This window comes from Monodelphis domestica, chromosome 1, assembly GCF_027887165.1.
Source record: "Monodelphis domestica isolate mMonDom1 chromosome 1, mMonDom1.pri, whole genome shotgun sequence".
In the NCBI taxonomy this organism is placed as follows: Eukaryota; Metazoa; Chordata; class Mammalia; order Didelphimorphia; family Didelphidae; genus Monodelphis; species Monodelphis domestica.
In genome coordinates this window covers 89,949,698-89,976,788 of record NC_077227.1, presented here as the reverse complement: position 1 = coordinate 89,976,788, position 27,091 = coordinate 89,949,698, and the positions used below count along the sequence as shown (strand labels likewise).

Here is a 27,091-nt window from a genome sequence, read left to right as displayed (position 1 = left end):
GAGCACTCCCTCATCTGGGAATTTCTTATATCACAGGACCAGTCCCTGATTTTGAGATTTCATTTTATAAAATAGAAGCCTTGGAGAAAAATATATTGGCCAGAGATCCCAAGTAAGAAAGTCATTCTAAGGGCATTTAAGGACAAAATTATAAGGAATACAAGCATAAAAAATGAGAAAAATCTATAACCACTATCAAGGACAGTGCTTCTGCCTCATTCAAATTCTTAACATTATGGTCCCAGATATACTTCATGAGAAAGTGGTAATAGGACTTTAAAAAAAATACAGAAAAACAAGAGAAGAAAAGCAACTGCTTTAGACCAGATAGACAGAAGACTCTTAGACTGGAGACTACATAATTTTGAAAATAATGGGGAATTGATTCTGGAGGTTTATGAAAGAGGAAGATCTCAAAGGCATAGGAAAATTTTTTGAACTTTATTATTGTCTGAAATATGATTGAGAAAACAACCATAACTATCCATCTGTATGCCTTTTCTTCCTACTTCTGTAGTATTTTTATGAGAACAGTCTAAAATATCAAGACCATTGTTATTGAAAGTCCAATATAAGGATAGGCAGATTTTCACAAGTAATAACTCTAGCAGAGCATAGGAAAATTTAAGGTTTCCCTATGCTTTTTTGGTTGGTTTACTGTTAAAAAAAATATTTGATTTGCTAGGGGAAAATCCAACTTAGAGTCTTCTCCAACAAAGTATGTCTTTTCTAGCTATCAATATCATATAAAGTACCTTAGAAGGTGTCAGAACAGACAGAACAGAACAATCGACCCTCTAGATTATTAATATCAAGTGAAGCTTAAAACAGACATGCTCACTAGCTATGTTTTTATATCTGCCATGGAAGATGTCTAGCACAGAATTCAATAAAGAAGGACTCCCTGAAAATGATTAGACCCACTCCGCACTCCCGTTTGCAGATTACATTGTGTTAATTATATCAAGTCCTGGGAGTTGATCTTAGAGGAAAAACCAAAAGAAAGAAACCTCTTGTCCAAACTTTGATATAAAGTTGAGTGGACTGTAAACCACCAAAATGTGGTTGCCAAAACTGTGAATGTTAAAAAATGTAAATGCCAAACTGTAAAGGTTTTGGCCAAACTGTAAAGGATAATTTTAGTGTTTTGACTTAAAATCTAAATGAGTGTTGCCATGGGAAAATCCCCAAATATGAAAATACACAGGTCAGCTGGGTTTTATGGAGATTTTAATTAATATAAATGAAGGAATTAAAGGAAAGAGAGAAAGAGACAGAGAGACAAAGAGAGAGAGACAGAGACTTTTTCCCAGGACTGCCTATTCTTAGTTCTCATCTTCTTTGGTTCTCACCTTCTCTGGTTAGATTAAATCCTCTGAGTACTTCACACCTCTTTGTTCAGCTTGCCTTTTGTAAGTTACTTGACCTTTTAGTGATGAATTTAACCTTTATAGATACTTAGCACCTTTTTGTATTAGATCTAAAAATAGACCTAGCTTAAGGTTCTAGCTTTATTATAAGTATGAGTTAGGGACTTTTCATTGTTCAATCAGGAGTTTGCAACTTTATCTTCCTCTAAGACACTGTCTGAGTAGGGTGGAGTAATTTTAAAATTCTCAATACATTCCTGATCAAGTAACTCCAAGCTCAGTGGATTAAGAGCCAGTCCTAGAGACGGGAAGTCCTAGGTTCAAATCTGGCCTCAGCCACTTCCTAGCTGTGTGACCCTGGGCAAGTCACTTGACCCCCATTGCCTAGCCCTTACCACTCTTCTGCCTTGGAGCCAATACACAGTATTGACTCCAAGACGGAAGGTAAGGGTTTTTTTTTTAAAAAAAAATGGGGAATAGCTTAATCAAATCTTTTAAAGTAGAGTCTGAATAGTTTTAAGATTCACAGGACAAAACTAATGTTTGTTCATCAGTATATATTTATATATATTTCAGAGATAGTAAAAAATGGACTGTGTGCTGGGCCCAGAATTGAGTGAGGAGAATAAGCCTTTACTAATTATATAGTTCTTTTAAAACCTCAAACTTATTTCTGAAACAAAAGTCCATCTCTATAAACACCAGCATTTTTTTTTTTGTAATACAAAACTATGAGTCTCAGAATACTATAGTTTCAAAAAATTGAATTTGAAAATTACTCAAAGGTCTCTTGAAAAGGTCTATGGTAGAAGGAAGTAGGAAAGAAGGAAAGCATTTATAAAGTGTAACTATGCTAAGAGTTTTATAAATATCTCATTTGATCCTCATAACAGCCCTGGAGCTAGGTGTTATTGCCATCCTGTTTTTACATCTGAGGAAATTGAGGCAGACAGAGCTTAAGTTTGTATATATGTTAACAAGTTTGTCCAGGTGTATAAGGTTGGATTTGAACTCAGAACTTCCTGATTTCTAGTCCAGTGCTTCAGTTACTCTCTTACCTAGCTTTTCTCCTTGAGGAAGGAATTGGAAAAAATGTAAGACTATAGAAGAAAGAATTGAAAGAAGAACTGGGCATATGCAGATTGCAGCCTATTAAAATTAATCAGTAGGCATTTATTAACTGGCTCTGTTAGAAAAAAAAAGAATATATGGTCCCTGCCTTCAAGAAAGTTACATTATAATGTAGTAAATACATATATAAATAGGTACATACAGCTAGAAACAGAATAGATGGGAAGACACTAGTAACCAAGGGTATCAAGAAAAGTTTACCTATAGGAGATGGTATTTGAGATGAACTTTGAAAGGAACTAAGAATTTGAGGATGTGGAGGTGAGAACTGGGAATTGAGGAGAGCTAGTTCAAAGGCACAGAGATGGGAAATGGAGTAAGTACCATGTGCTTACTCCAGTACAACTGCTTTGTATGCCTTTATTTGCAAATATTTTTAAACCAGTGCCACTGGATTGAAAATTATGTGGGGGTAGTAATGGTGTAAGGAGTAAGACTTGAAAGGTTGTGTCAAGGAGGGGAGGGGACCTTTATAAAAGGTTATGAAGAACAAAGAAAGGGAAAGGAGGGGTCCCAGGTCAGGCAAAAAGTTACATAATCTTACTCGGGGAGCAGGAACAGGTGCCATTTGGCAGCCCTGTTACTCTTGTCCCAGAATCGGGTCATAGACCCACTGGGGAGTGTTGAGGGGACATGAGCCTAGGAGCAAGGGACCAGGGCAGGTTGTTCTCACAGGGGCCCATGCCTCAGGTGGTCAGGACCAGAGAAGGGGAAAAAAAAAAGATTAGAAGACCTAGACTGGGTTTGGAGGAGGAAGAAGCAAGTACAGAAGACAATAGCAGATGGATCACTCACCCCAGGAATGGAGCAGAATCTAACATCTAATTCCCAACCTAGTTTGAAGCCAAATTGTAGTAGAATAACCAGAACAGGAAACCCATACCTACAGAGCATTCCAACTGACTGATGGTGACTGAGCCCAGAATATTCCACTGGAGCTCTACATAGAGGAAAGCCTCACAGTTGTGTTGCTCAGACCCAAACCTAAATCAGGAATTTGTAGAGTTCAGACTAGGAGAGTAGTGTTTGGACTTTGTTCTGAATCAAAACCTTTTTGGCAACATTGAAAACTTGCAATTCTTTATCCTTAATTTTCTCTGATATGCTTGAACACATAACATGTGGTGTCTGAGAAAGCAATAGCGGGATCCAAGAAGGCACAAAACAGGGCCAAGGATGGCCCAGCCATTTCCTCTAGAATTTTACAGAAGTAGACCCTAACAGAGTCTGAAGTCAAGAAGTAAGCTGGAAGAATAAGAAACAATACCAAAAGTTAGAAGAAGCTAGTTTAGTGACAAGAATGTTTAAGACAGAAATCTAGAAGAAGGGAATCACTCCAAAGCATTTATATGCAAAACCCTGAATTAAAACAGAACTTTGGGCATAAATTCTGAACTAGAGTTCCTAAAAGAAAAGAAGCTGTTTTTTTTAATAGTTACACATTATTTTTTTTTTATAAATGAAGTGAGATTATGAGGGGAAAGAATTAGAAAAGAAGTGAGAGCTGTAGAAGGAAGAATTGGAAAGAGAATTAATAGCTTGACACAAGACATAAAGTGCTTATTCAAGCAAAAGAAGACTCCTTGAAAATCAGAATGGACCAAATAACCTGAGGGGTTACAAAGGGGGAAATATGAAAAAATAGAAGAAAATGTATCTCCTAGCAAAACTTGGTAACAAAACAACTGGCCTAGAAAACCGATCAAGGAAGAAAAAAATTGAACTACTTCAGAATCAAGGTTACAAGGAGAATATCTGATTTACTGAAAGCCATGTTGGAAAAAAAGAGCCTACATGGTATATTAAAAAAAATCATTTTAAAAAACATTGCACAAATCTTATAGAACTAGAGTACAAATTGGAGATAAAAAGACACTACTAGTCATCTTCTGAAAGAACCCCTAAAATGAAAAGTTTCAAGAACATTTAGCTAGGAGTCATCATCAAGATCACAAGATTTATCAGGTACCGCTTCAAAGTAGTGGAGAACTTTGGCATTTTATATTCAGTATGGCAAAATATAAAGGCTTACAACCAAGATATCTTATCCAGCATACTCAGTTTTATCCTACAGGGGAAAAGTGGATTTTTAGTGAAATAAAGGACTTCTAAGCATCCCTAATGAAAAGAGCAGGGCTGAATGGAAACTTTGAAGTACAAACATAGGAGTTAGGAGAAACATGGGAAAATGAATATGAGTGAAAATTCTTAAGAAACCAAACTTAACATTCTGATGTGGGAAGGAATTGCTACATGTGTCCCCATAGAGCCCTCTTATCAACAAGGCTTAATTAGACAGAAAAGCCTTGAGAGTATTTTGTTTTCCTTTAAAATTTTTAAAGATTATACTTGAAAGGCAGTGGGGTGCATGGAGAGAGGACGTTATCTTACACAATGTCAGTGTACAAGTAGAAGTCTACCCAGACAAGGAAAAAGGAGTAAGAGGAACAAGTAACACTTGAATTCACCATTATCTGAAATGGTTAGAGGAAAAAAAATAGTACAGTTAGAATTGCATAGAAAAAAAGTATTTCCATAGGGAAATAAGAAGGAATTGAGAGTGGGTTGCAGGTTAAGGGAAAGATTATTCCTAAGCAAAGAAAATTCTAAACACAGAAGGTAGGTCTCAACAAAGGTTTTAAAAGGCAAGAAAGAAAGGATAAGAAACTCTGATCTCTCTTTAAGTAAGGAAAAGGAGACAAAGCAACAGCAAAAAAAATAATTAAATAAATAGAGTAGAGAAGCTACATTTTACTGAAAAGCATCATAGATGATGAATTAATATTAATACTAAAATATATCCATATATGTATTTTGATGATATCTAAATCCCTAATTCAGTGAATTATAGGAAGAAATAATAAAACTAATAGTGAGAAACCTCACTTTCACTTCATTTCAGTCTAGATAATTCTAACCAAAAAGTAAGAAAGAAATTAAGAATCTGAGTAGAATTTTAGAAAAGTTAGTATATATTGTTTCTCTGGTAACGCTGCTGAGTTAGAAGACCCAGGGGAGGCTTATCCTTCTGGCCATTTTGTGCAAGGGAATTTAGGGGTATCCTTACATCACCTAATAGGGGAGACTCCTTCATCTCCCTGTCACCCACTTATAACAGGGGAACCCAATTTCTTGAGTAACACCCCTTGATAGCATAGCCCAGAAGAGAGAGAGAGAGAGAGAGAGAGAGAGAGAGAGAGAATAGGAGCCTCTTCATTTAGGCTTCTACCAATCAGCACCTTACTTCCTCCTCAACTAACTCCTTTAGACCCTCAAATACCATCCCTTAAGAAGCATCAGTGTTTGTTTCATAAATAATCATTACAACAGGAATTTAGAGAACTTACTCCAACCTTCTTATTTTACCAATGAAGAAATTGATGCCTAAAGTTGGGAATGGCTTGTCCAGAATTATCTGGCAGAATCAGATTTGAGCCCACGCTCCAGGGCTCCAGTTTGAGTACTATTGCTCTAATAATATCTTTTGATCGTTATATTCAATATGGACACAAGATAAATTAGTTCACATTTTATTAAAATGGAAGCTTCTCTTTAAGAAAATAGGATGAAATATTTTCTTGTCTTTCCTTTTAGGCTGACAGTCCAGAGGAGATGCATAATTGGATTAAAGCTATTTCTGGTGCCATAGTAGCACAACGGGGACCTGGAAGATCAGCAACTTCTGTATGTTTCTGAGCTTTTCTTGCTTTCTAAGGTTTATTTCTATTATATGAACTTGTATATCTTTTCCTTCCTCTTAATCCTTCTTGTCTTCCTCTTGTAGTGAAGTATTTTGCATGATAACTGTCATACCAACTAGATTTGCAAAAATAATGCATTTCTAATTTAATGCTTACTGTTAGTGTTATGTATTTGTACCTTTTTGTGTGCATTGTACTGTCTAAATGCACAATCAGGAAAACGTGTTTTCCTTGGTCTGTTAATCTTAAGTCTTGGGGTAAAGTTTTAATAACTATCGATTTACAACAACCACTAATTCTTAGTATAAAATTGTTTTTCAAATTTTTGAAAACTTAGGTTTTATTTGATCAATTGTGCGATTTAAGTCATTTTTACTACTAGGGAACTTTTACTATCCTGAGGACCAATTTACATCTGTCCTAAAGTCTATCTCCTACCCTAAAGGTACTGAACCTTAATCCAAATATTTTCAAATTTGGGAACCTTCAATGTGATTAAGTGTGAATTAATTTTTGTTGTTGGAGACCTACAGTGCCATTTTTGGGTTGCATGTCTAGCCCTGATATGTCCTTATATCTATGAAGAGAATTGAAAATTGTCTTTTCTTTAAATCTTCTTTGATATAACAACTCAATTAGATTGCATTTTGATCAGAATCCAGTCAATATCCAGATCCATAAAGCAAGGGAGAGTACTTCAGTTTATATGTGTGAAAGTAGAATTTCTTCTTCATAGAGATAATTTAAAATCATTTTTGTGCAGTGTAACATATGACTATATTTACTTGGCAGTATCATAAGGAATAAAGTCCTTTACCTAAAGCATTGGGTTTGCCTACTAGGTACCTTTAGAATGATTTTAATACATAGAGACAAATTAGGTTTGTAGCCTCAAATATGGCATAAGTGCTGAAAGATACAATAAAGGTTTTTTCCTCCTTCAAAAATACTAGAAAGACACCTATATAATTCCGTATTTGTAGTAAATTTTCAAGTATTTATTTAATTTGTACAAGCAAGGAATAAGATTTGGTCAATGATTAAGAACTCTAAACTCTGCTATGAAAGAGATGTTCTCACCTGTTCTTGAAATTCTATACCACAGTCTAGAGAACTCACAGTGTCATATAATAATCACAACTCAAATGTTGATAAGTCCAAGTCATATATTTTCCTAGTGGTGATATATTTCTTACAAACAGATCAGTACTTAGAAACCAGTTTTTGCTTGTTCTTCAACATTCAAGTCATTAGATGTATAGGTTTTTAAAATTATAAGTGAAATCTTATATAGGTAGTAACTCTTTTAACCTAATGGTCCCTGTGAACTTTTCAGCTTTAAAGTATGAGTCTTTCTGCAAAAGCAATGGGTGTTGGAGCAAGGAAAAATTGGAGAAGGGTGTTTGTGCTTTGTGGTGGGGGCAAATTGGGCATTCTAGCTATTCCTCTCTCTCAGCAACACTTTTTCTCTTTTCCTCCTTCTCCTAAGTATAGGTTAACTCTAATCTTAGCTTTGCACTGTGTTCCAGATGCGGCAGGCCAGAAGGCTGTCGAATCCTTGTATACCGAGGTATACATCAAGAACTGGTGAATGCAGCACGTATGTGGGCTCTCATAAATTTGCCTTCTTAACAGAGGGCTAGGACTTTCACACTACTCACCACTTATCATAGAAAGTTGAGTTAACTAAACTACCTCTTGCAGTTATTATAACTGCTTTTGTCAACACTAACCAGTTATCAGGTTTTATTTATATTGGATAAAATTTAGACAAGTGGCCAAAGAAATCCATACATGTGTTATGGTATATAAAATAAACATCTCGATAGATAACATCAGCTACAATAAAGCTTAAAATTAGGAGTAATTAATGTCAAAATTAGTTTAATAAATTCCTTTGAGAGTTCCAATTTTTACATTACTCTTCATATCTGATATTCACTTTTGACCTAATGACCAGGTATATGCAAATTCATACATGTACATGCTCTTGAATAATAATAATCTGCCTGACATTTGAAAACACAGATGAAATGAAGCTATCATAGGGAAACTAATATTTGAGCAATTTTAGCATTTTGTTTTCAAAGCCATAAAAGAACATAGTGTGTTTGTTATATAGTTATAGCCAGTTAGACTAGCAGTCTTATTTAAGCATATCCACTGATGCAATCAGTAAAAAATGTATGAAGTTTGTTTCAATAAACATTTTACTTACATGCTTCTCTAACACTATAGGTCTAAAGACATTGCTTAATGGTGAAATAAAAAAATTCAGAGTAAGTCAGGTTGTCAGGTACTATCTTTTTTTTGAAAATAAAACAAAAAACAAACACCAACACTGATGATTCCTTTTCTGTAATCTGTATTTTTATTTTGAGCTACAAATATTTTTCTTTTTTAACATAGTATGGAGGATAGTTCCCATTATTGAATTTAGGATATAGTGTTTTTATTTAGATGAGATCATTCTGTTAGCCTTCCATTAGAATACATTTTTCAGTTATCAGTGGAACACTTTACTAATTAGAACAGCTTAGGTCCATACAGTTTCTGGAGCTGCCAAGATTAGCCTTAGGGAGAGACAGACAGACAGACAGACAGACACACACACACACACACACACACACATACACACACATACATATACACACACATATAACTGGTTTCTTAGCTGAAATGGTTGTTGGCTCTCACTGCTATACACTCACCCTTAAAAATGCATTGCTTTGACAGCACCTGCTTATTTGTGCTACCATGGCTCATGCTTTGCTTTATGTGTGTGTGCATGTGTGCATGTTGTGTGTGTCTGTGTGTGCTTCGTTTTTCAGAGTCTCACACTGAGTCACTCCTTTGTTCCTAATAACCATATTTGACCAACACTCCTCTTCACAGGAGCATTCCAACTGTTCTTCAGAATCCAACTATGCTTTCCGTTCTGCCAGTGCAACAGCAGCCACCTCACATTCCACAGCCCCTCGCCACAACTCTCTGGGCTCAAGCTTTACCATGGAGAAGCGAGGATTTTACGAATCTCTTGCCAAGGCCAAACCAGGGAACTTCAAGGTCCAGACTCTCACTCCAAGAGAACCAGCTTCCAAAATGACTGTACAAGCTGTGCCGAAACCTCAAAATCACAATGGCCCTCAGGAAAGGGATAATGACCTAGTGGATCTGGATGATGCAAGCCTTCCAGTTAGTGATGTATAGAATGGAAGCTTTGGGAGATAATGATCCACCCCTTAAATGCTTGATTTCCTTTTATAGGGGCTTGTAGCCAAAGATGAGAAGAAAAGAAATGGAGAGGGTAAAATAGATTTGGGGAAGATTTACATGAAATGTACTGCCTCTAACCTGTTTTTCTTACTACCTGGTATTCCTGGGTAATATAGAGAATGGCCAAATATTAGAACCAATCTCTTAAAATACTAAGAATGTGTTTCAGTACTAATGATCTAAATTTGGTTCAGTAAATACTGATTAAGCACCTATTAAGAAATAAAATGTTTTCTTCTGAGTGATTGCACATTTGTGTAAACCAGTCTTAGAAAATTTGACAATTTCATACATATGAAATTAAAAACATTCACTGGGGGGGGGGTTATATTTGTCTTTTTTTTTTAAAGGTTGATATGAAAATTCATTTTAAGTATTTCAATATCCATACCTTTTAATTGATCAGCATTCTCTTTTGAAAAGTTACCATGCTAAGATACTATTTGCATCTTAAGTCTGTGGTGCTGCAAAATTTTCTTTAGAATGTTGGTGATTTTGGAAATTAGATCTTTTTTTTTCTTCTTTTTTTAAATGCACTGGTTCTTAAGGTGAGTGGGAGCTTTTGCACATCAGGTATTATTATTGGACCATCTTTATAAGGATTTGGTTGGATTACACTAAGGGAAAAATGGGAACTCAAAACTACTACATCCTAGACATTTGAATTAAATACATTTTATATTACATCAGGCCTTGCTTTGTTCAATGATGAAAATTGTATTATTTGGTATGAGTTTTTTGAGAGATTTGATTTTTCTTATCAATGTTTTGTGAATAATTCTTGTTTCTATATTTGGATCAGTGGAAGACCTCAAGTTTATTTTATATGTAAAGACATAATTGATGAACCTCTCTTAGTCATTCAATTGTGGCCTGTAACTTTTGTCACTGATAATCTATATCAAGTGCCTGTGTTTTCTCATTTTGTTTCTAAACATTTTGAGATCAATGTGTTCATGACCCTACCTTACTGGTTTAAAACCTTAGGATGAGATTGTTTTTGAGTAGTATAATTTGTATTAAACTATTTAAGATAACGTCTTATGCTAGGGATATCAGAATACTGATATTACATCTCCTAGCTGTGCAATATGTACATTTCTAAAACTGAATTCTGGATATACATTATATTATATGTCATAAATATGAACAATACTTCTTAAGGAATCTTTAAATTTCAGATATTTAATAGTAAATCTAAATTGAGCATGTACCATTTTGTGATCAGTTTTGAAAACATTTGCTTTAACCAAACAATCTTGAATTTTATGTGCTGCTATTTTTGTGATTAAAATTTGCCATTTTACGGTAGCTTGTTTTCTGAAAATTAATAGATAACATGTCACGTTGGTCTCTTTATTTTCCAAATTGATTTCTTGTCTATGAAATACTGAAGTTTTCTACTAAAATAGTGGGACCTAAGGGTCAAGGAATCTGCATAATGCCAGAATTAAGTAAAACAATTTAAAAAATCAGAATGGATAAAGGACGCCATTGTTGAGGGTTTTTTTTAAATTCATAAGCTAACTTTTAAAAAGTTGTACTTGTAAACTATTTTCATTTTCTTTATCAGATTGTTTTAAATTTTGTTTTTTGGTCTAGATCTGTGATTTCATTGGTGTAGAGGATTCCTGGTCCCTCTAACCAATGCAGATCGGCAACTGTTCTCCAATTTGTAGCCTCAGAGTTAACTTGTTGGGATGTAAGTGACTGCTTATGGTCACTAGTCAATAGGTGTGAGAGGTGAGATTTGAACCCACTCCTGCCTATCTCTGAGACCAGCTATCTATGCCATGTATTTTGTGTCTCTTGTCAAATGCCTATGAAAACTAATTTCATAATTGAACTCTCCTAAAGCAATTTAAAATTGCTGAACTGATGTATCAAAAATAGTAGTTATTTTGAACATTTCTGAAAGCATACCTGTGAAGAACACTTCATTCTAGACCTGAACTTAACTTTCTTTGGTACAACTTTTACCTTGCATGATCATTTTAGTATATTTTGGTATTGACAATTTGACATATTTGGTGGAGGCAAAAGTTTAGCTCCATTTTAGAACTTTTTATAGAACTACTATGGTAGTTCATTAGCATAGGAAAATGTTCTTGTGGTTGATAATTGTCAGGGTCTCCTAATATTTATCAATACTTTTATAAATCTATGAAAATTAAATTATTTTAGAACTTGTGCTGTTTCTTGTAAATATGTCACATTTTGAATTGTCAATAAATTAGTTTGGATAATTTAATAGTTGCTTCCTTTTTTTTTACTATGTTGCAAAATTTTTTTCATAATTGGGAAAGCATATTTACCTGAATTCTTCCTTTTTTCACTTACTTAAATTTAAGTTTAATTAAGTTATATCCACCCCCCCCCCCAAACTGGTTGAATACTGTAATGACTAGCTAATAAACTGATCAGATTGAATTTCAGTTCTTTGTTGTTCATTTTAGCTTCTTTAGCTCTTCTGTAGCATAACAGCCAGAATCGAGTTCTTAAAGAAATGGAAATTATGTTAATTCATTGATTTGAATTTCAAATTTAGTGAATATTGAGATTTTTGATAAAATATTTTGCTTGAAAAATAAAGATAAGCTTCAACTTTAAGCTAAGATTTTTGGGTCTGTGAAGACTGGATTTAGCTATTTCCTGATTGTAACAATGAAGATACTTAGTTTAACAAAATCAGGAATGTCTTGGAAACTGTAAATTATTCCACCCTACTTAGACCTTACTTTAGGGGAAGATAAAATTGTAATCTCCTGATTGAACAATGAAGGTACTTAACTCTTACCTTATAGTGAAGCTAGAACTTTAAGCTAAGTCTATTTTGAGATCTTAATACAAAAAGATGTTAAGTAACTATAAAGGTTAAATTAATCACAAAAAGGTTAAGTAATTCACAAAAGCTGAACTTAACAAAGAAGTGTTAAGTAACTCTAAAGATATAATCTAATCAAAGAAGATGAGAACTAAAAAGAATGGACATTTAGAGGAGAAGACACAAGAGTGAAAGATCTATATATTGGCTCATTTCCTCTCTCCGGTACCTTTTGTGGCGGAGAGTTGGCTGATAGCAGCATGCTGGGCCTTTTGGCATCTTAGCGTGGCTACAAGCTATTGTCCGGTTTCTGGCTGAGTTTCCCTCCTTTACTTTTCCAACTTTATCCTTTTAGAAGCCTCTAATCTTCTTCAGAGACCTAGAGGCAGGAATTTTAAATTCCCCCTGGTACAGGCCAAGCAGGAGAAATCCTATATCCCCTTCCCTCCTTCTCTTTAAATTCCTTCCCTCTATATTAATTAAATTACCATAAATTTCCAGACTGACTTGCGTATTTTATTTGGGATTTCCCCTGGTGGCCAATTAAATCTAGATTTTAAGTCACAACCCTAAAATTATCTTCACAGGTCATAGTCTAATGTAATGATTTCAGGGGGGAAATAGGCCTGCTGGTTATCTTGTTAAGTATTAGAAAAAAAATTTCTTGAATAAAATTTATCTTCATTTTATAGCACACTGTATTTTGAGTGATATGGGATGGTTAGCAAAACTGATTAAAATGCATAGTATGGTTAAAATTCAAATCAGACATTTAATTCTCATATGAATCATTTAGTATAAAGAAAAAATCCCAATTCATGACCATAGACTATATCCTCAGGGCTGTCAGCCTATTAATTTACAAAAACTACTATTGGTCTAGATGAGATTAGTTAAAAGGTAATAGTTGAATTAGAACAATCTAACAAAACTAATTGCTGAAGTAAAAAGTTCATACACCTATTTAACAAAATGCCTTATTAACAGTTCAATAGTAATATTATATTGATGTAAGAACTACACAAATAGGGACAGCTAGGATGGAATAGAGTGCCAACAACTGGAGTTGGGAGGACCTGGGTTCAAATCTAGCCTCAGATACTTCCTAGCTATGTGACCCTGAGCAAGTCACTTAACCCTATTTGCCTATATTTTATATATAAAGATACAATTGATTAGTCTCTCTTAGCCATTCAGTTGTGGTCTGTACCTTTTCCCATTGATTGTCAATATAGACAATCTGTGGGGTTTTTTTTTTCATTTTGTTTCTAAAAATCTTGATCAATGCATTCATGACCCTACCTTACTCGTTTAAAACAATGAGATTGTTTTTGAGTAGTACAGTATTAAATTAAGATCGTGCTTAAAAAAACAACACATGTAGTAAAGGAATTTTGTCAGTGGGCATAGTGGCTTGTGTTCTGTACTTGGAACTAGCAATATCTGATTTAAAAACATCCTCTACAAAATAAGGTTTACAAGGCAAAAATTAGCAAAGAGGTCCATCCAACTCAGTAGGGAAATGGAGGGAGAGGGATGTAAGAGGGAGGACAACACAGTGAGAGAATTTGTAAAACACCTGATTCTGAAGAGGGGGATAAAAGGGAGAGGGAAGAAGAAAAGCCAAGAACTCAATTTTAAATATTTCCATTATTTGGGAGCAAATAGCTACAAAACTGTAGATAAATGTAATAAAATATTATTGTGGCATAATTAGGAAATGGCAACAGAGATGGTCTAAGAGAATCCTAGGTAATATTTACAATAGATCTAAAGTAGAACTGGCAGAACAATTTATTCACAGACAACATGATAAAGAAAAATAAAGACAAGAATGCTGATTAAATAATGACAAATCATAGTTCTGAAAGTTTTATGATGAGTCATGTTACCCCCTTCCAAAAGAGAGACATGATGCAGAATAAAATATTTTGGAGGGGCATGGCCACTATGAATATGTTTTACTTGGCTCTGATTATTTGTTGTGAGGCCGTTTTTGTTTTTCTTAAGGCTTTTAATTGGAGACAGGGAGGTTAGCAAAAGTGCCAAAAAAGGCAACTTGGTAGTTGAAAATAAAAGGATAAGGCAATACAGAAAAGTAGGACAGTTTTGAAAATAAAGCATGGAATTTTTTATCCTTTAAGAAAAGCATAAAATGGAGATTAGTAGTCTCACAATCTCATTTTCATGATCTTATAGAAATATTTAAATATTCTCTTTTGGCATTTAAATTTAGATTAAAAAATAAAGAATATTAAAGCCTTTCCCTGACATTTACTCAATGTATGACCCCGGGCAAGTCACTTACAGTCTCTCACTCAATTTCCTCATTTGTAAAATGGGAGCTAATCTGTAATATCTGCTCAATACCTTAAAGGTGAGCATGGGGAAGGCTGTTTGCTGTGAGTATGGGTAGACTTTAAATGTCAATTTTGATGCATGTTGTAATGGCTAATGACTGATTCAAGAAAGCTCTGTTTTGTACACATTTCTTTCACTACCTTAAATCCCTTTATACCTTTATTTTTCTACATAACACAGACAAGTGTCCTACTTTTCTGCCAATATTAATGTGCAGTATAGAGAAGTCAACTTTTAATTTTTTTAAGTATCCCTTACACCAGGAAAAAATTTAAAAAAAGATAAAATTTTGTGGGAAAAGGGAAAGGAAGCTATTAGATTGGGTGAAAGGGAAATTACCTGTGTACTTCACTTTATAACATTCCTGTCTTCCTGAAAATTGGGAGGTATACTGTGCAAAGCTTTATTTAATAAAGTGTTCAACCTGATCTGGTACCAAGACTGGTATAAAAAGCAATCATTGCTTCTAGACTATGGAAATATCTTACAATTTCTCTCTCAGACCTCATTTCAAATTTTGTAACTCTTAATGCATCCAAACATTCATAACATTGTTTAAAGTGGCCCCCTTTGCTTATTTAAACTTTGCAATCATCACTTTTAGTGCAGAATGGATACATAATAAATATGTGTTGGATGAATGCACAGATTTAAATATGTATTGCCATATCTTTTCTTCAGAGACCTTTTTACCTCTTTTACTCCTGAAAGGACTGAAGATGTCTCCTTTAGCTATTGCTTTGGTCATCTAAAAGGCTTTTTGGAGACTCTCATTGACTTTTAGTTGCAATTTTGAGTAGAATGAAGAGGTATGTGGGAATATTATACAAATCATAAAAATCCTGATTCTCATATCTGGATTTGTGTATTCTAGATGAAAAAGCGTTCCTTTTCTTTTCCTTCTCTCCTGTGCTATTCTGTTGTTCCAGACATGTTTATATGGTGCCCTTTGTCTGATGATCAACTTTTCTTCAAATCTCCCAAGCCATACCATTTCTGGAATGTCCTTTATTCATTTTACCATTCAAATAATCATTAAAATCCTGTTGTTTCCCCCCCCCCCCCCTTTCTGGGAAGCCTCAATTAGTTTGCCAAAAGAGATGTTGAATTTCCTATATATATTTAAAGCTTATCTTTTTTTAAATCTTAAAATGGAAGTGCCTAAATGTTCAGGAGTTCATTTATTTTTATTTTCTTTGGCATTTTTGGTACCATTTCTAGTCTCCTATTTAGGCACTTTATTAATGATAATAAGGATCTCATTCACCATTGTCATCATCATTCCTTTCAGGGCTTTGATGATTATTTTTGGGGGTCTTCCACACATCAGTGTCCTAGTGATGTTCCTACTAGTAGACTATGGGATCATATTGGCAATCCCCTTGTTTTACAGTTGAGGAAACTGAGGATCAGAGAGGCTAACTAACCTGTCCAGGGTCACAAATCTAATAAGTTCTTTAAGAAGGATTTGGATCCAGTCTTCTATCTTGCCATCTATATCTATCTATATCTATATCTATATCTATATGGCTTTTAACCTCAAGAAGATAACAATGCCAGTGATGGGGATATGTTTTTTCCTAGAATTTATTCTCATGTATTAGTCTTTCTTTACTCCTCTTACTCTAAGGGTCCAAGAAGTCATAATCTCCTTATAAGTAGTTATTTTTCTCAGTAGTTAAATCTATCTATCTATCTATCTATCTATCTATCTATCTATCTATCTATCTATCTATCTATCTATCTATCTATCTATATTTCATTAAGTTGATAAATTAGTTAAAAGAGGGGAAGAAAGATATTTTGATCCAACCATGCTCTTTACTTGATATTGGTAAAACACTTTTCTCTAGTTTCTCACTTGTAAAATATGATGAGACTTACATGACATCCCAGGTTGCTTCCAAAGTGAACATTTTATAACTTTGTAATTGTGTGACATTCCTTAGTAACCCAACAAATTTCTTCCCTTTTAGCTTTGTGACATAGTAGCAGGTACTTTATTGATTTTTAATCCTCTTAGGACTTTAAAAGCATAAATTTACACATTAAGGCATGTGAAATGAAATCTGAAATCTTCAATGTGGATAATTAAATTTTAAAAAATCTTTTTAGTTTTCCTTTCTTTTCTACATGGTGGCCAGATATTTTCATTCTTGGTATTTTATTTCATGTCATGCTTTGCTATCACACATAAAAAAATTTCTCCTAGAATAGAAGTAGGTGATTATTTGTATCAAACTCCACAATTGGTGAATTTGGTGAAGAAGTCTCCTTTGTCTTTGAAAGAATTAGTTAGTTTTACAGATGCCCATAAACTTACAGATATGATACAAAACATATGTAAATTACTTATATTTTTATGCCAACTTTTCCCATATATGCCTCTCATCTGATTTCAGTATAATTTAACAATTATTCTCATTTAAATATTAAATAGGACAAAGTAGTTTCTACCAGTGTTGCCAGGTTGAGATAGCCTTTTGAATTTTAATTATTATATTTCATTATAAAGTAGCATTCTGCCATTAAGCTGAATGGAATGAATTTTCCAATGAACTATATGACACCAGTACTATATTGTACTACTCCTGTGGTAATAGCACCACCTTCTGGTCATATGACAAGTCTGGGTTATATAATGTCAGAAGGTCAATTTTCAATATATTATTTAAACTACCCCACAATTTTAATTTGATTTTGTTTTTATATTTTTAAAATGTTATATTTAACTTACATATTTTTCCCAATCCATAAAATTTAGGAATCACAAATTTTGTTACCTAACAGGTAGCCACAATTTTCTTTAAAGCAGCCACATTTATTTCCAGTTAGGAATTGCATTTAGTGAATTCAGCATTGATTGCTCACAGAGTTGACCATGATTGAAGGAAAGAGATTGAACTCTTTAGCATTAGTGAATTCAGCAGTTCCAGTGATAGAGATAATCAGAGATAAACATCAAGTTGTTTACAACTAGAAGCCCTGCTATCTTCCCAACTAACTACCTGCCCTGTTAGCAGTGAATGCTGTTTATTTGCTTATTTTTTCGGTTTGGTTCGGCTTCCTCTGTTCTTTGGTTCTATGGTTGGTTCCCTGTTGGAAGCTTTGTCTAGTCTTTGTTCCCCAGCCACATGATCAAGACAACATTAGCTACTTCAGGATCCTCTACTTTCTTTCATGAACAGTCAACTCATTTGATAGAAAGTCACTAAATAAAATTTCATTTAAAATACCAAACCAGGGCAGATGTCTAGGATAAGTTTGCTTAAATCACTCGCTGGCTGACCTTAGCAGTAGGATCCTTTCTTGTCTCATTGATAGTCTAGTCTCTTTGATGCTTTCATCTTTAGGGATGCTGTATGTATGTGGGAGTATTCTGTCTGAAGAATACTTTCAAGTATGATGGTGGAGTGGATAGAGTACTGGCCTTGGAATGAGGAAGACTTGGTTCAAATCTTGCCTACAGTACTTACTGTGGGACTCCTAGCAAATTATTTAGCATTTCTGGATTTCAGTTGCCTCCATCTACAAAATGAAGGGATTGAATTCCATGACCCGTATGGTCCTTTCTGATTCTAAATCTATGAACTTATACTTTCTCTTGGAAATACATTCAATTTAACAATGTTTTAGGGAAAAACAAATAAAAAATTTGAAATTAAGTGGTAATCCAGGTCAGTTGGGATATCTTCAACTTAATTCTGGTAAGCATAAACAATTGACCATCTATAGTGGGACTGTACTTAGTATTGATATTTTTCATTTTTATTTAAATATTTTTCCATGGTTACATGATTCATGTACTTTCCCTTTATGTCTCCCCCCTCCCAGAGCCAACAAATAATTCTTCTGGGTTATACATGTGTTACCACTTAATACCTATTTCCATATTAATCATTTTTGTAATAATCCTTTAAAAACCAAAACCCCACATCCAATATCCATTCAAGCAAGTGAAAGATCAAATGTTTTCCTTCTGTGTTTCTATTCCTACAGTTCTTTCTCTGGATGTGGGTAGCATTCCTTCTCATAAGTCCCTCGGGATTGTCCTGGATCATTGCATTGCTATCAGTAGCAAAGTCAATTACATATGATTTAGTTCTCCTGGTTCTATTCATTTCACTCTGCATCAGTTCATGGAGGTATTTCTAGTTCATCATTCCTTATAGCACAACAGTATTTCATCACCAGCATATACCACAATTTGTTCAGCCATTCCCCAATCGATGGACACCCTCTTATTTTCCAATTTTTTGCCACAAAGAGCACAGCTATGAATATTCTTGTACAAGTCTTTTTCCTTATTATCTCTTTGGGGCACAAACCCAGCAGTGCTATGGCTGGATCAAAGGGCAGGCAGCTTTTTTAAAGCCCTTTGTGAATAGTTCCAAATTGCCCTCCGGAATAGTTGGATCAATTCACAACTCCACCAACAATGCATTAGTGTCCCATTTTTGCCACAAGTACTGATATTTTTGGAAAGAACCAGACTTTATCAGAAATTCATGTATGATGACCATAGCAATATGAGGAAGGAATAATAACCAAAGTGAAGCTGAACACTATATCAAATGGACAACATGCTCTCCTCTCCCCTCTTTGGGGACTATGAATATGGATGGAACATTGAATATATGATCAGACTTTTTTGATGTATTTAGTTTTGTCAAACTTGTTTATTCTTTTTGTTACAAGAGAGGGATATGTTTGGAAATGAAGTTGGTATACAAACAAGATATTAAAAGGTTTTTAAAAGAAACATATGTGTACTAACATACATTACTTAGTGCTTGCAAACAAAATATATTGAAACTAATCTTGTAATATTGGTCAGAAAGATCAATATATTTATCTATAACTCCCAAGATCTACCAAAGGTGTATTTATCATAGGTATATTTATTCTTTGTGTAGGAATGTAAGCTTCTTTCATTCTTGCCTTTGTGTCCCCAGAGTCTGAGAGACTATCATGATTATCATCCAGCATGTACTGGTTTTGGAAAAGCATTAATCCAAATGAAAAAGGGGGTAAAAGAGGCACAAATATAGCTGTGGAGAGAGATGATGGCAATGGGAACAGATGTGTGAGGGGCTTTTGTTTTCTGAGAGGAGCTCAGCATTCCCAAGAACTGAGGTTGTTATTTTAGCCCTCTGATATGATTGAATGGATATATCCCTTTCTTGCTATATTGCAGACAACTCTGAGGAGGTAAGCTGGAAGTGGAAGCTATTTGTGAATAGGTATTGGGAACACTGAAGACCTAATTCAAGAGCGCTAATTGTAATTTTAGTTCTGTTACTAACTAACCAAATGACCTTGGCCAAGTCACTTTCCTATTTGACTTCAGTTTTCTGCAGGAAGGTAGGGATGGCAGGAGGAAATTTTATACAATAACAACAAGAATTCTGATCGATAGGAGGACCAATTACTATTTCAAAGTACTGATGATAAAGCTTCTTCCTGACAGAGGTGATGGATTCAAGTTGTAGAACATACTTTTTTTAGACATAGGCAACATGGGAAATGCATTTTGTTTGATTATGCATATTTGATACAATGACTTTTCTCCCTTCCCTTCAGTTTTGGGGATAAGGAAGAGGAAAATAAGGTATAGAGTTGCTATAAAACAGAAAGAAGAAAAGAAAAAGGACAAAATGAGTTCCAGACAAGCAGAACAGATCTAAAATTTCATGTAGATTTTTAAGTTTATTACTTGTTTTATTTTTATTACAAAGAGAAGCAATATCAACAAAACAGATTCCACAAATTCATGTAAAAATTTCTCCTATGAATATGCCAATGCCTATTTCATTTGATGCTTGTTAAGTTAGAACAAAAAGAATTAAAAATAAATAAAATGAAGTTTTTTGGCCAGAAAAAGAGATCTATAAAACACAATAACTCTAATTACATTTATTTCAGATTACTTATGGACTAAATTATGATGGTAGCTATGAAAGTGGTTCATATTTTCTTTTCTTTTTTTTAACCCTTACCTTCTCTCTTGGAAGTGATACTAAGAATTGGTTCCAAGGCAGAAGAGCAGTAAGGACTAGGCAATTAACTAGGGTTAAGTGACTTGCCCAGGAGCATACAGCTAGGAAGTGTCTGAGGCCATATTGGAGCCCAAGACCTCCCATCTCCTGGTTCTCTATTTACTGAGCCACCTAGCTGTCCTTCTTAAGAATTTCTAAAATATTTTATTACTATCCTGGAAAAAAAAATTCCCTAAAAGAACTATACAATTGTTTACAGAGACTTGATTATACTGAGGCCATGTAGGGATTACATTAAGTATAAAACACACTTATAACTGAATTTTTAACCATTGTTATCTTTGGACAATTTAATACAAATTGTCCGTCTACAAAAGTGAATAACATTTTTATACATATATGCCACAGGGAAAAGATTCTATCAAGGTGCTACTGTTAAATTGGAAACATGATCAGGACTTAGTGTAGAGCCCTATAGCTATGGGAATACAGAAACAGTATATCAGTGAGCTTCTAAAAATAATTTTGGGTAATTTTAATATGAATGGTATAATTCAGAAGGCTTATTCAGCAAAATCTTAAGAAATTTAATCTCTACTTGTTGAGACAACAGGGCTATAAGTGACTAATAGATAATGTTTGTGTAGTTCATGAACTTTGAAGTTAGTTTGATTTTAATTTTTTTAAGGTAAATCTTGGTTAGTTAGGTCCATGAGTTAGCATGAAAATTTTTTCCTATCACTAATAAGTCTTTTGAGATTGAATTGATAAAATGTTTCAGGGCTTACATTGAACCCCATCAAGCATGTTGCTGTTATTATAGTTTCTCTTTTGGTTCTTTACCCCTTGAGGAAACATATCCATACTTAATCCTTCCAGGAAATGGAGGCTTTAAAATCTGAAAGAGATGTTTTAAAAATAAGTGATATGTTTTTCCAAATGTCTCTGCTTTGTGTTAGCTATTGCTGACTGAAGATTCATAACTGTTCATACTCAATTGTCCCTACTGTTTTTGTTAGTGCCTATATTGTACATCACTTTTTAAATTCTAGTTTTTATATGTTTATGGTCTAGAGGCATCACTAAAGTTTCTAGTGTAAAAGGACCATAAAATGGTCACTAGGTGAAATGCATCCATCAACAGGCTATTAATTTTGGATGTAAATTGGCCCATTTAATTTGGAAATATTTACTCTAAATGATCTGATGATTCTTCTGGACAAGATCTATCAAGTCCCTGTTCAAAGTATATCTGTCTCTGGAGAATGAAAAAATTTAATGAGGCTTCTAAGGAACTATTTTGGAAAGGCAGATGTTCTGAATAAAATGTTCTATAGTTTGTATTAATTTACTATTTTGTAAGCATCCGAGGAACTCAACACTTATGAAAGGGAACAAAGTCTTGGCATCATCTGCAATTTAGAATCATTGATTTGGAAGTAACCTTAAATACAATCTAATCCAACAGCTTCATTTTACAGATGAAGAAGCAGGATCGTGGAAGTGAAATGAATAAAGTTTGCTTTTTTTTAAGGTTGGTTAGCAACATAACTCTGGTTCAAATTTAAGACATGAGAATGCTAGTTGCTTCACTTCCATATCACAATTATAATTCTGAAAAATTTTTTCTTTGAAAATTTAAACTTTGATATAACCAGATTTCCTATAAAAAGTAAATTTTAGTCAACTGGTCAGAATTTTTCTAAGGCATACAGTTGTTCCATTAATATGTTTCCATTGATATGTTTCCTTAGGCATACTTTTTTTAGTAGTATTGATTGACTTTGTGTTTTATTCTGATCCATTAAGCATTTTAAAAATTTATTTAAAATTTTTAAAAATATTTTTCCATGTTTATATGATTCATTTTCTTTCCCTCTCCCCTCTCAGAGCTGACAAGCAATTACACTGGGTTGTACAGATGTTATCACGATTCCTATTTCCATATTATTCATTTTTGATATAAAGCAATTTTTTAAAGCCTAAACCCCAAATCACATACTTATATATACATGTGATAAGTGATGTCATATGTTTTTCTTTTGCATTTCTACTCCCATAGTTCTTTCTCTCAATGTATATAGCATTCTTTCCCATAAGTCCTTGGAGTGCCCTGGCTTATTGCATTGCTACTAATAGTAAAGTCCATTACATTGGATTGTTCCACAATGTTTTTCTTTCTATGTACAATGTTTTCCTCATTCTGCTCATTTCACTCTACATCATTTCATTGAGGCTCTCCCAGTTCATATGCAAAGCCTCCAGATCATTAGTCCTTACAGCACAATAATATTCCATCACCATCAGATACCACAATTTGTTCAACCATTCCCTTAATTGATGAGCACTCCCTCATTTTCCAATTTTTTGCTACCACAAAGCGCGGCTATGAATATTCTTGTACAAATCTTTTCCCTTATTATCTCTTTTGGGTACAAACCCAGCAGTGGTATGGCTGGAACAAAGGGCAGTCTTTTAGCGCCCTTTGGTAATAATTCCAAATTGCCTTCCAGAATAGCTGGATTAATTCACAACTCTACCAGCAATGCATTGACAATACCAGTGTCCCTATTTTGTTAGGCATATTTTTCAATTCATTCCAACTAACCCTCAAGACCCATACTAAACCTCTTAAAGGTTTACACTGTTTAACTTCGCTTTATAAATTAGCACAGTTCCTGGATTAGAATAGGGTGATAGATCACAGTGGAAATGACTGAGAAGTGGCGAATGATGGCATTTGAAATGCCAAATTGTACACAATTCTTTTGGAAATAGTAATGCTCTTCTCAGTGTATGTCAGTGTTAGTAACAATAAGCTTATTATTTTTACTTCAAGTAAGTTTGCTCAGTTAAGTGTCTTTTATGCAAATGGTTCTGAGGAAAAAGCAATATGAAGTTTACACTGAGAGAGTTTGGAGTCCAGTTGAGGGAGACAAGATTATCGTACTTAAAACTGCTAGAGGGAAAGAAACATATCTATATCTATATATCTATATGGAAATCATGCAATGGGAACTGAAACATAATAAAAAGAGAAGCAAAAAATCACTGATGGTTGGAATTATTGGGAAGCTTTGTGAAAGAAGTGAGATTTGAATTGGCAATTGAATGATGGTGAAGGAAAAAGCAGAGGGACACATTTATCCTATGTAACTATTAATCTCTGTACATTTTGATAGAAAATTGAGCATTTTCAGTGAAGATTTACCAGCTGACGATGGTATCTTTTTCTTCCTTTTTTCCAATTCTTCTATGTGACTTTAAATAGTTTTAATTATTTGACTTGGTTGGTGCTATCCACCTTAATTTCCTACTACTTCTTGAGTCCTCAATTTAAGGGACATCAAATTAATCCCTACTTCTCTGTCTATGCTCAGTTAATCACTTCTTTTCTCTATTCAGCGTACTTTCCCCTTCTATTCTTCTTTTATCCAGTCTTACCCTTCAAGCTCTGCCTCCTCCATTAACCCCTTTCCTACTATTCCAAACTCCCTTGATTTCTCTCTTCTGAAACTTTGTTCAAATTAAACTTTAAAGAAAAGCAGGACTTAGTTTATATCCCTGGTCTCTAATTGGTTGTTGTGACTAAGGCTTTTCTCAAATGGACTTAAGGTAAGATTGTTTTCTTTCATATTTTCCAGATCACCCAACACTAGATTTTCAGCAAATTCAAGCAAACATTTAAGTGACTATGCACAAAAACACCATACAAGACACATGGAATACAAAGAAAAAAAGATATGAGATAGTCTCTGCCATCAAGGTTACATTGTACTAAAGGTGAGGGAACAAAACAAAACATTAGGAGTCAAATTAATCTGAGTTAATACTTCTTTAATTTCTGGCTTTATCTTATGGCTATTTTCAATTTGGATAATTGGTCCTTGCATGATTGGTGTTTTACCTTGGAAAATCTGGACTATCTGATTTTGTAATTTTTCTTTTTTCTTCAACTTTCCCTACTAAAAGGAAATTACCTCAGAATCTTAAAGGGGTAGAAAATGAAGACAATCCAAAGTTAGCATTTTGTTAATCAGTTTGGCATCAAGGATAAAAAAAAAAGAATTTTGGCACTTATGGTAGATATAATTTAATGAACTAATGAAAATACTCAATTTTGAAATAGCCTGTAGAGCATCAGTTCTCAACCTCTCATTTTGTAGCAATGAGAATACATAATGCATATCAGGTATTTACATTCCAAATCATAACTGTAGCAAAATTACAGTTTTGAAGTAGCCACCAAAATAATTTTTTGGTTTGAGGTCACTGCAACATGAAGAACTGTATTGTGGGGTCATGGCATTAGAAAGGATGAGAACCACTGCTGTAGAGGAAGATTTTTGCTATTTTATAGGTTTCCTAATTCCAGGTCAGGATCTAAAATGAAATGGCAGAAAACAGAATTATCTGTATTGTACATATTTCCCATGGAAGTTTATACAATATGATGGGAGAGAATTTATGGATTAGGAGAGATAAAAGCAATAAAAGCAAAAAGAATTACATTATTTTGTAAGAGGCACATGATGGAGGGTCTGAAAATTATTTAAGAGGGAGCATGTATATAGGTATTTTATGTCACAGTCAGACATAGGACTGTTTATAGTTGAGAAGCAGAGTTGCCAAATTCACAAATGTATTTAACTTAGAAGTTTAGAGGTTTATTTTTATCTAGTACCAAATTATCCTACCTTTGTTTTCCCCTCCTTTTAGTGTACTATTTTTATTTTTCCTTCTTTTTTTTACCTTTTTTAAACATTCATTACATGGCCCATTCATTCCTGAGATCTCTGTTTTTCCTTATTCTATTTTTAAAATATTTTTTATATTTTTCCTTTGAAGATATTGTAATATTTATTACAATAAATACAAAAAGTTGTCTCGAATAGTATGTGTCACTATTATTTCTTTGTGTTGTACTTTTTATGTTAAATCGTTTTTGTTTTCATTTCTCAGCCCTATCTTTTGTCTAATTCTCTTCTATGCCTGTTACAGTGGTGCTGAATTTTTTCTAGTTTTACATGGGAACAATAGAACCATGAGTCTTTCCCTGCAACTTTTATAGCTGTTGGGGTAGTAAGCAATACTTAATATGGTCCAGTCCATTTTATGTCTGTAGCCAATTTTCTATTGAAATTTTTAAATACTATATCTCCTGGTTTGATGTTGTGCAAATTGTAACCCAGGGGTACTGTTTGTTGTATCAAGCCCATTTAATGCAACTCTTTTTTTCTTGTTTGTAAAGATTGTATATATTTAGTTAATTGACAGTCTAGATTGTGAGAAGTTCTATGTCAGAGAAAGGAAGATGTGATAAGATCATTACGTTGTTTGCTGCTTCTTTTTGTTCTTTAGTTTTGTTTTGTGCTGTTGGAACCAAACATTCTATCTGTATGCAGTCTTCTTCCTTTTCATTTTTCCCTTTTCCTTTTTGATGTTATCCCATGTACCTGGCTTCATAACTGACTTTGTTTGGCAGCACCTGAGACTACTTGCGAATAATGTAGTTTTGCTCCTTGTTGGATGTATCTCTCCATGGTTTCTAAATTTGGTGCTTGCAATGAATTCTTGCAATTACAATCACAACATTTTGTATTTGTTCATGTATTATTGCTGCTATACTTTACATTGCTTTTCCAAGACCTCTGTTTGTGATTAGCTTGGAATAATTGTGCCTTTAAATAATAGTCTCGAACCATGTGACCCATTTTTCCACAGAGGAAACATCTGGGTACATTTCTCCTTTGATTGCTTTGTGTGTAATTTTTTGTGGGTTTGTATGATTGCTGAGTGGCTAGATTTTTTTATTTCTTCAATTTCTTTATGTTTACTTGTGCTATTTGCCTCCTTGAGCTTGGCTTTAAGCTCTTTTATTATTTCATCCTTTTCCTCTAGCATTTCTTTATGACCTGACAATATGTAAGTTGCAGTTTTTCTTAAATCTCCCAGACTTAATGTTGCCCAATCTGGACGTTGAAGTTTAAAATATGATCTAATAGGTGTGTTACTGCCTTTCAAAAATTGTCTCCTTATGTGTTGGAGATTTTGTTCAGTTAAATTTTCAAATCCAAGCACATCCTCTGCTACTTCAATCACTCTATCGAGGAACTTTGATGGATGTTCCCCATTTTCCTGTCTCAATTTCTCAAATTTTCCCCAAGTATCTTGTCTTTTTGAAAAACTTTTCATTGCCTCTAGTAAGTCTTCTCTGGCCTTTCTTAGGTAACGAAGATTTTCATTATTAGATAACTCTGTCTGTTCCTTCCTCTGGCCATGACGTTAAATTTGGATTGTTTCTTGTTTCATCAAGGAATTGTTGTTTTTCCCTTTTTGAAAATAATTCTGAGAGAAGAATTTCAGTGTCCTGGAAATCTAGATCATAAAGCCTAATTGTTCTTTTAAATTCTTTTAAACACACAACAA

General features: G+C 34.0%; 1 protein-coding gene across 5 annotated transcripts in view; it reads left to right on the top strand.

Moving 5' to 3' along the window:
- PLEKHA1 (pleckstrin homology domain containing A1) overlaps positions 1 to 11,729 on the top strand; it is an 83,618-nt gene extending 71,889 nt beyond the window's left edge. For 2 of the 5 annotated variants that reach the window (XM_056802967.1, XM_007478863.3), the window contains 2 exons: positions 6,096 to 6,185; positions 9,098 to 11,729. In XM_056802967.1, coding sequence (XP_056658945.1) covers positions 6,096 to 6,185; positions 9,098 to 9,412 — 405 coding nt within the window. In that variant the 3' untranslated portion in view covers positions 9,413 to 11,729. The other 3 variants (XM_007478865.3, XM_007478864.3, XM_056802977.1) reach the window with 3 other exon arrangements.
- The last annotated feature ends 15,362 nt before the right edge of the window (positions 11,730 to 27,091 follow it).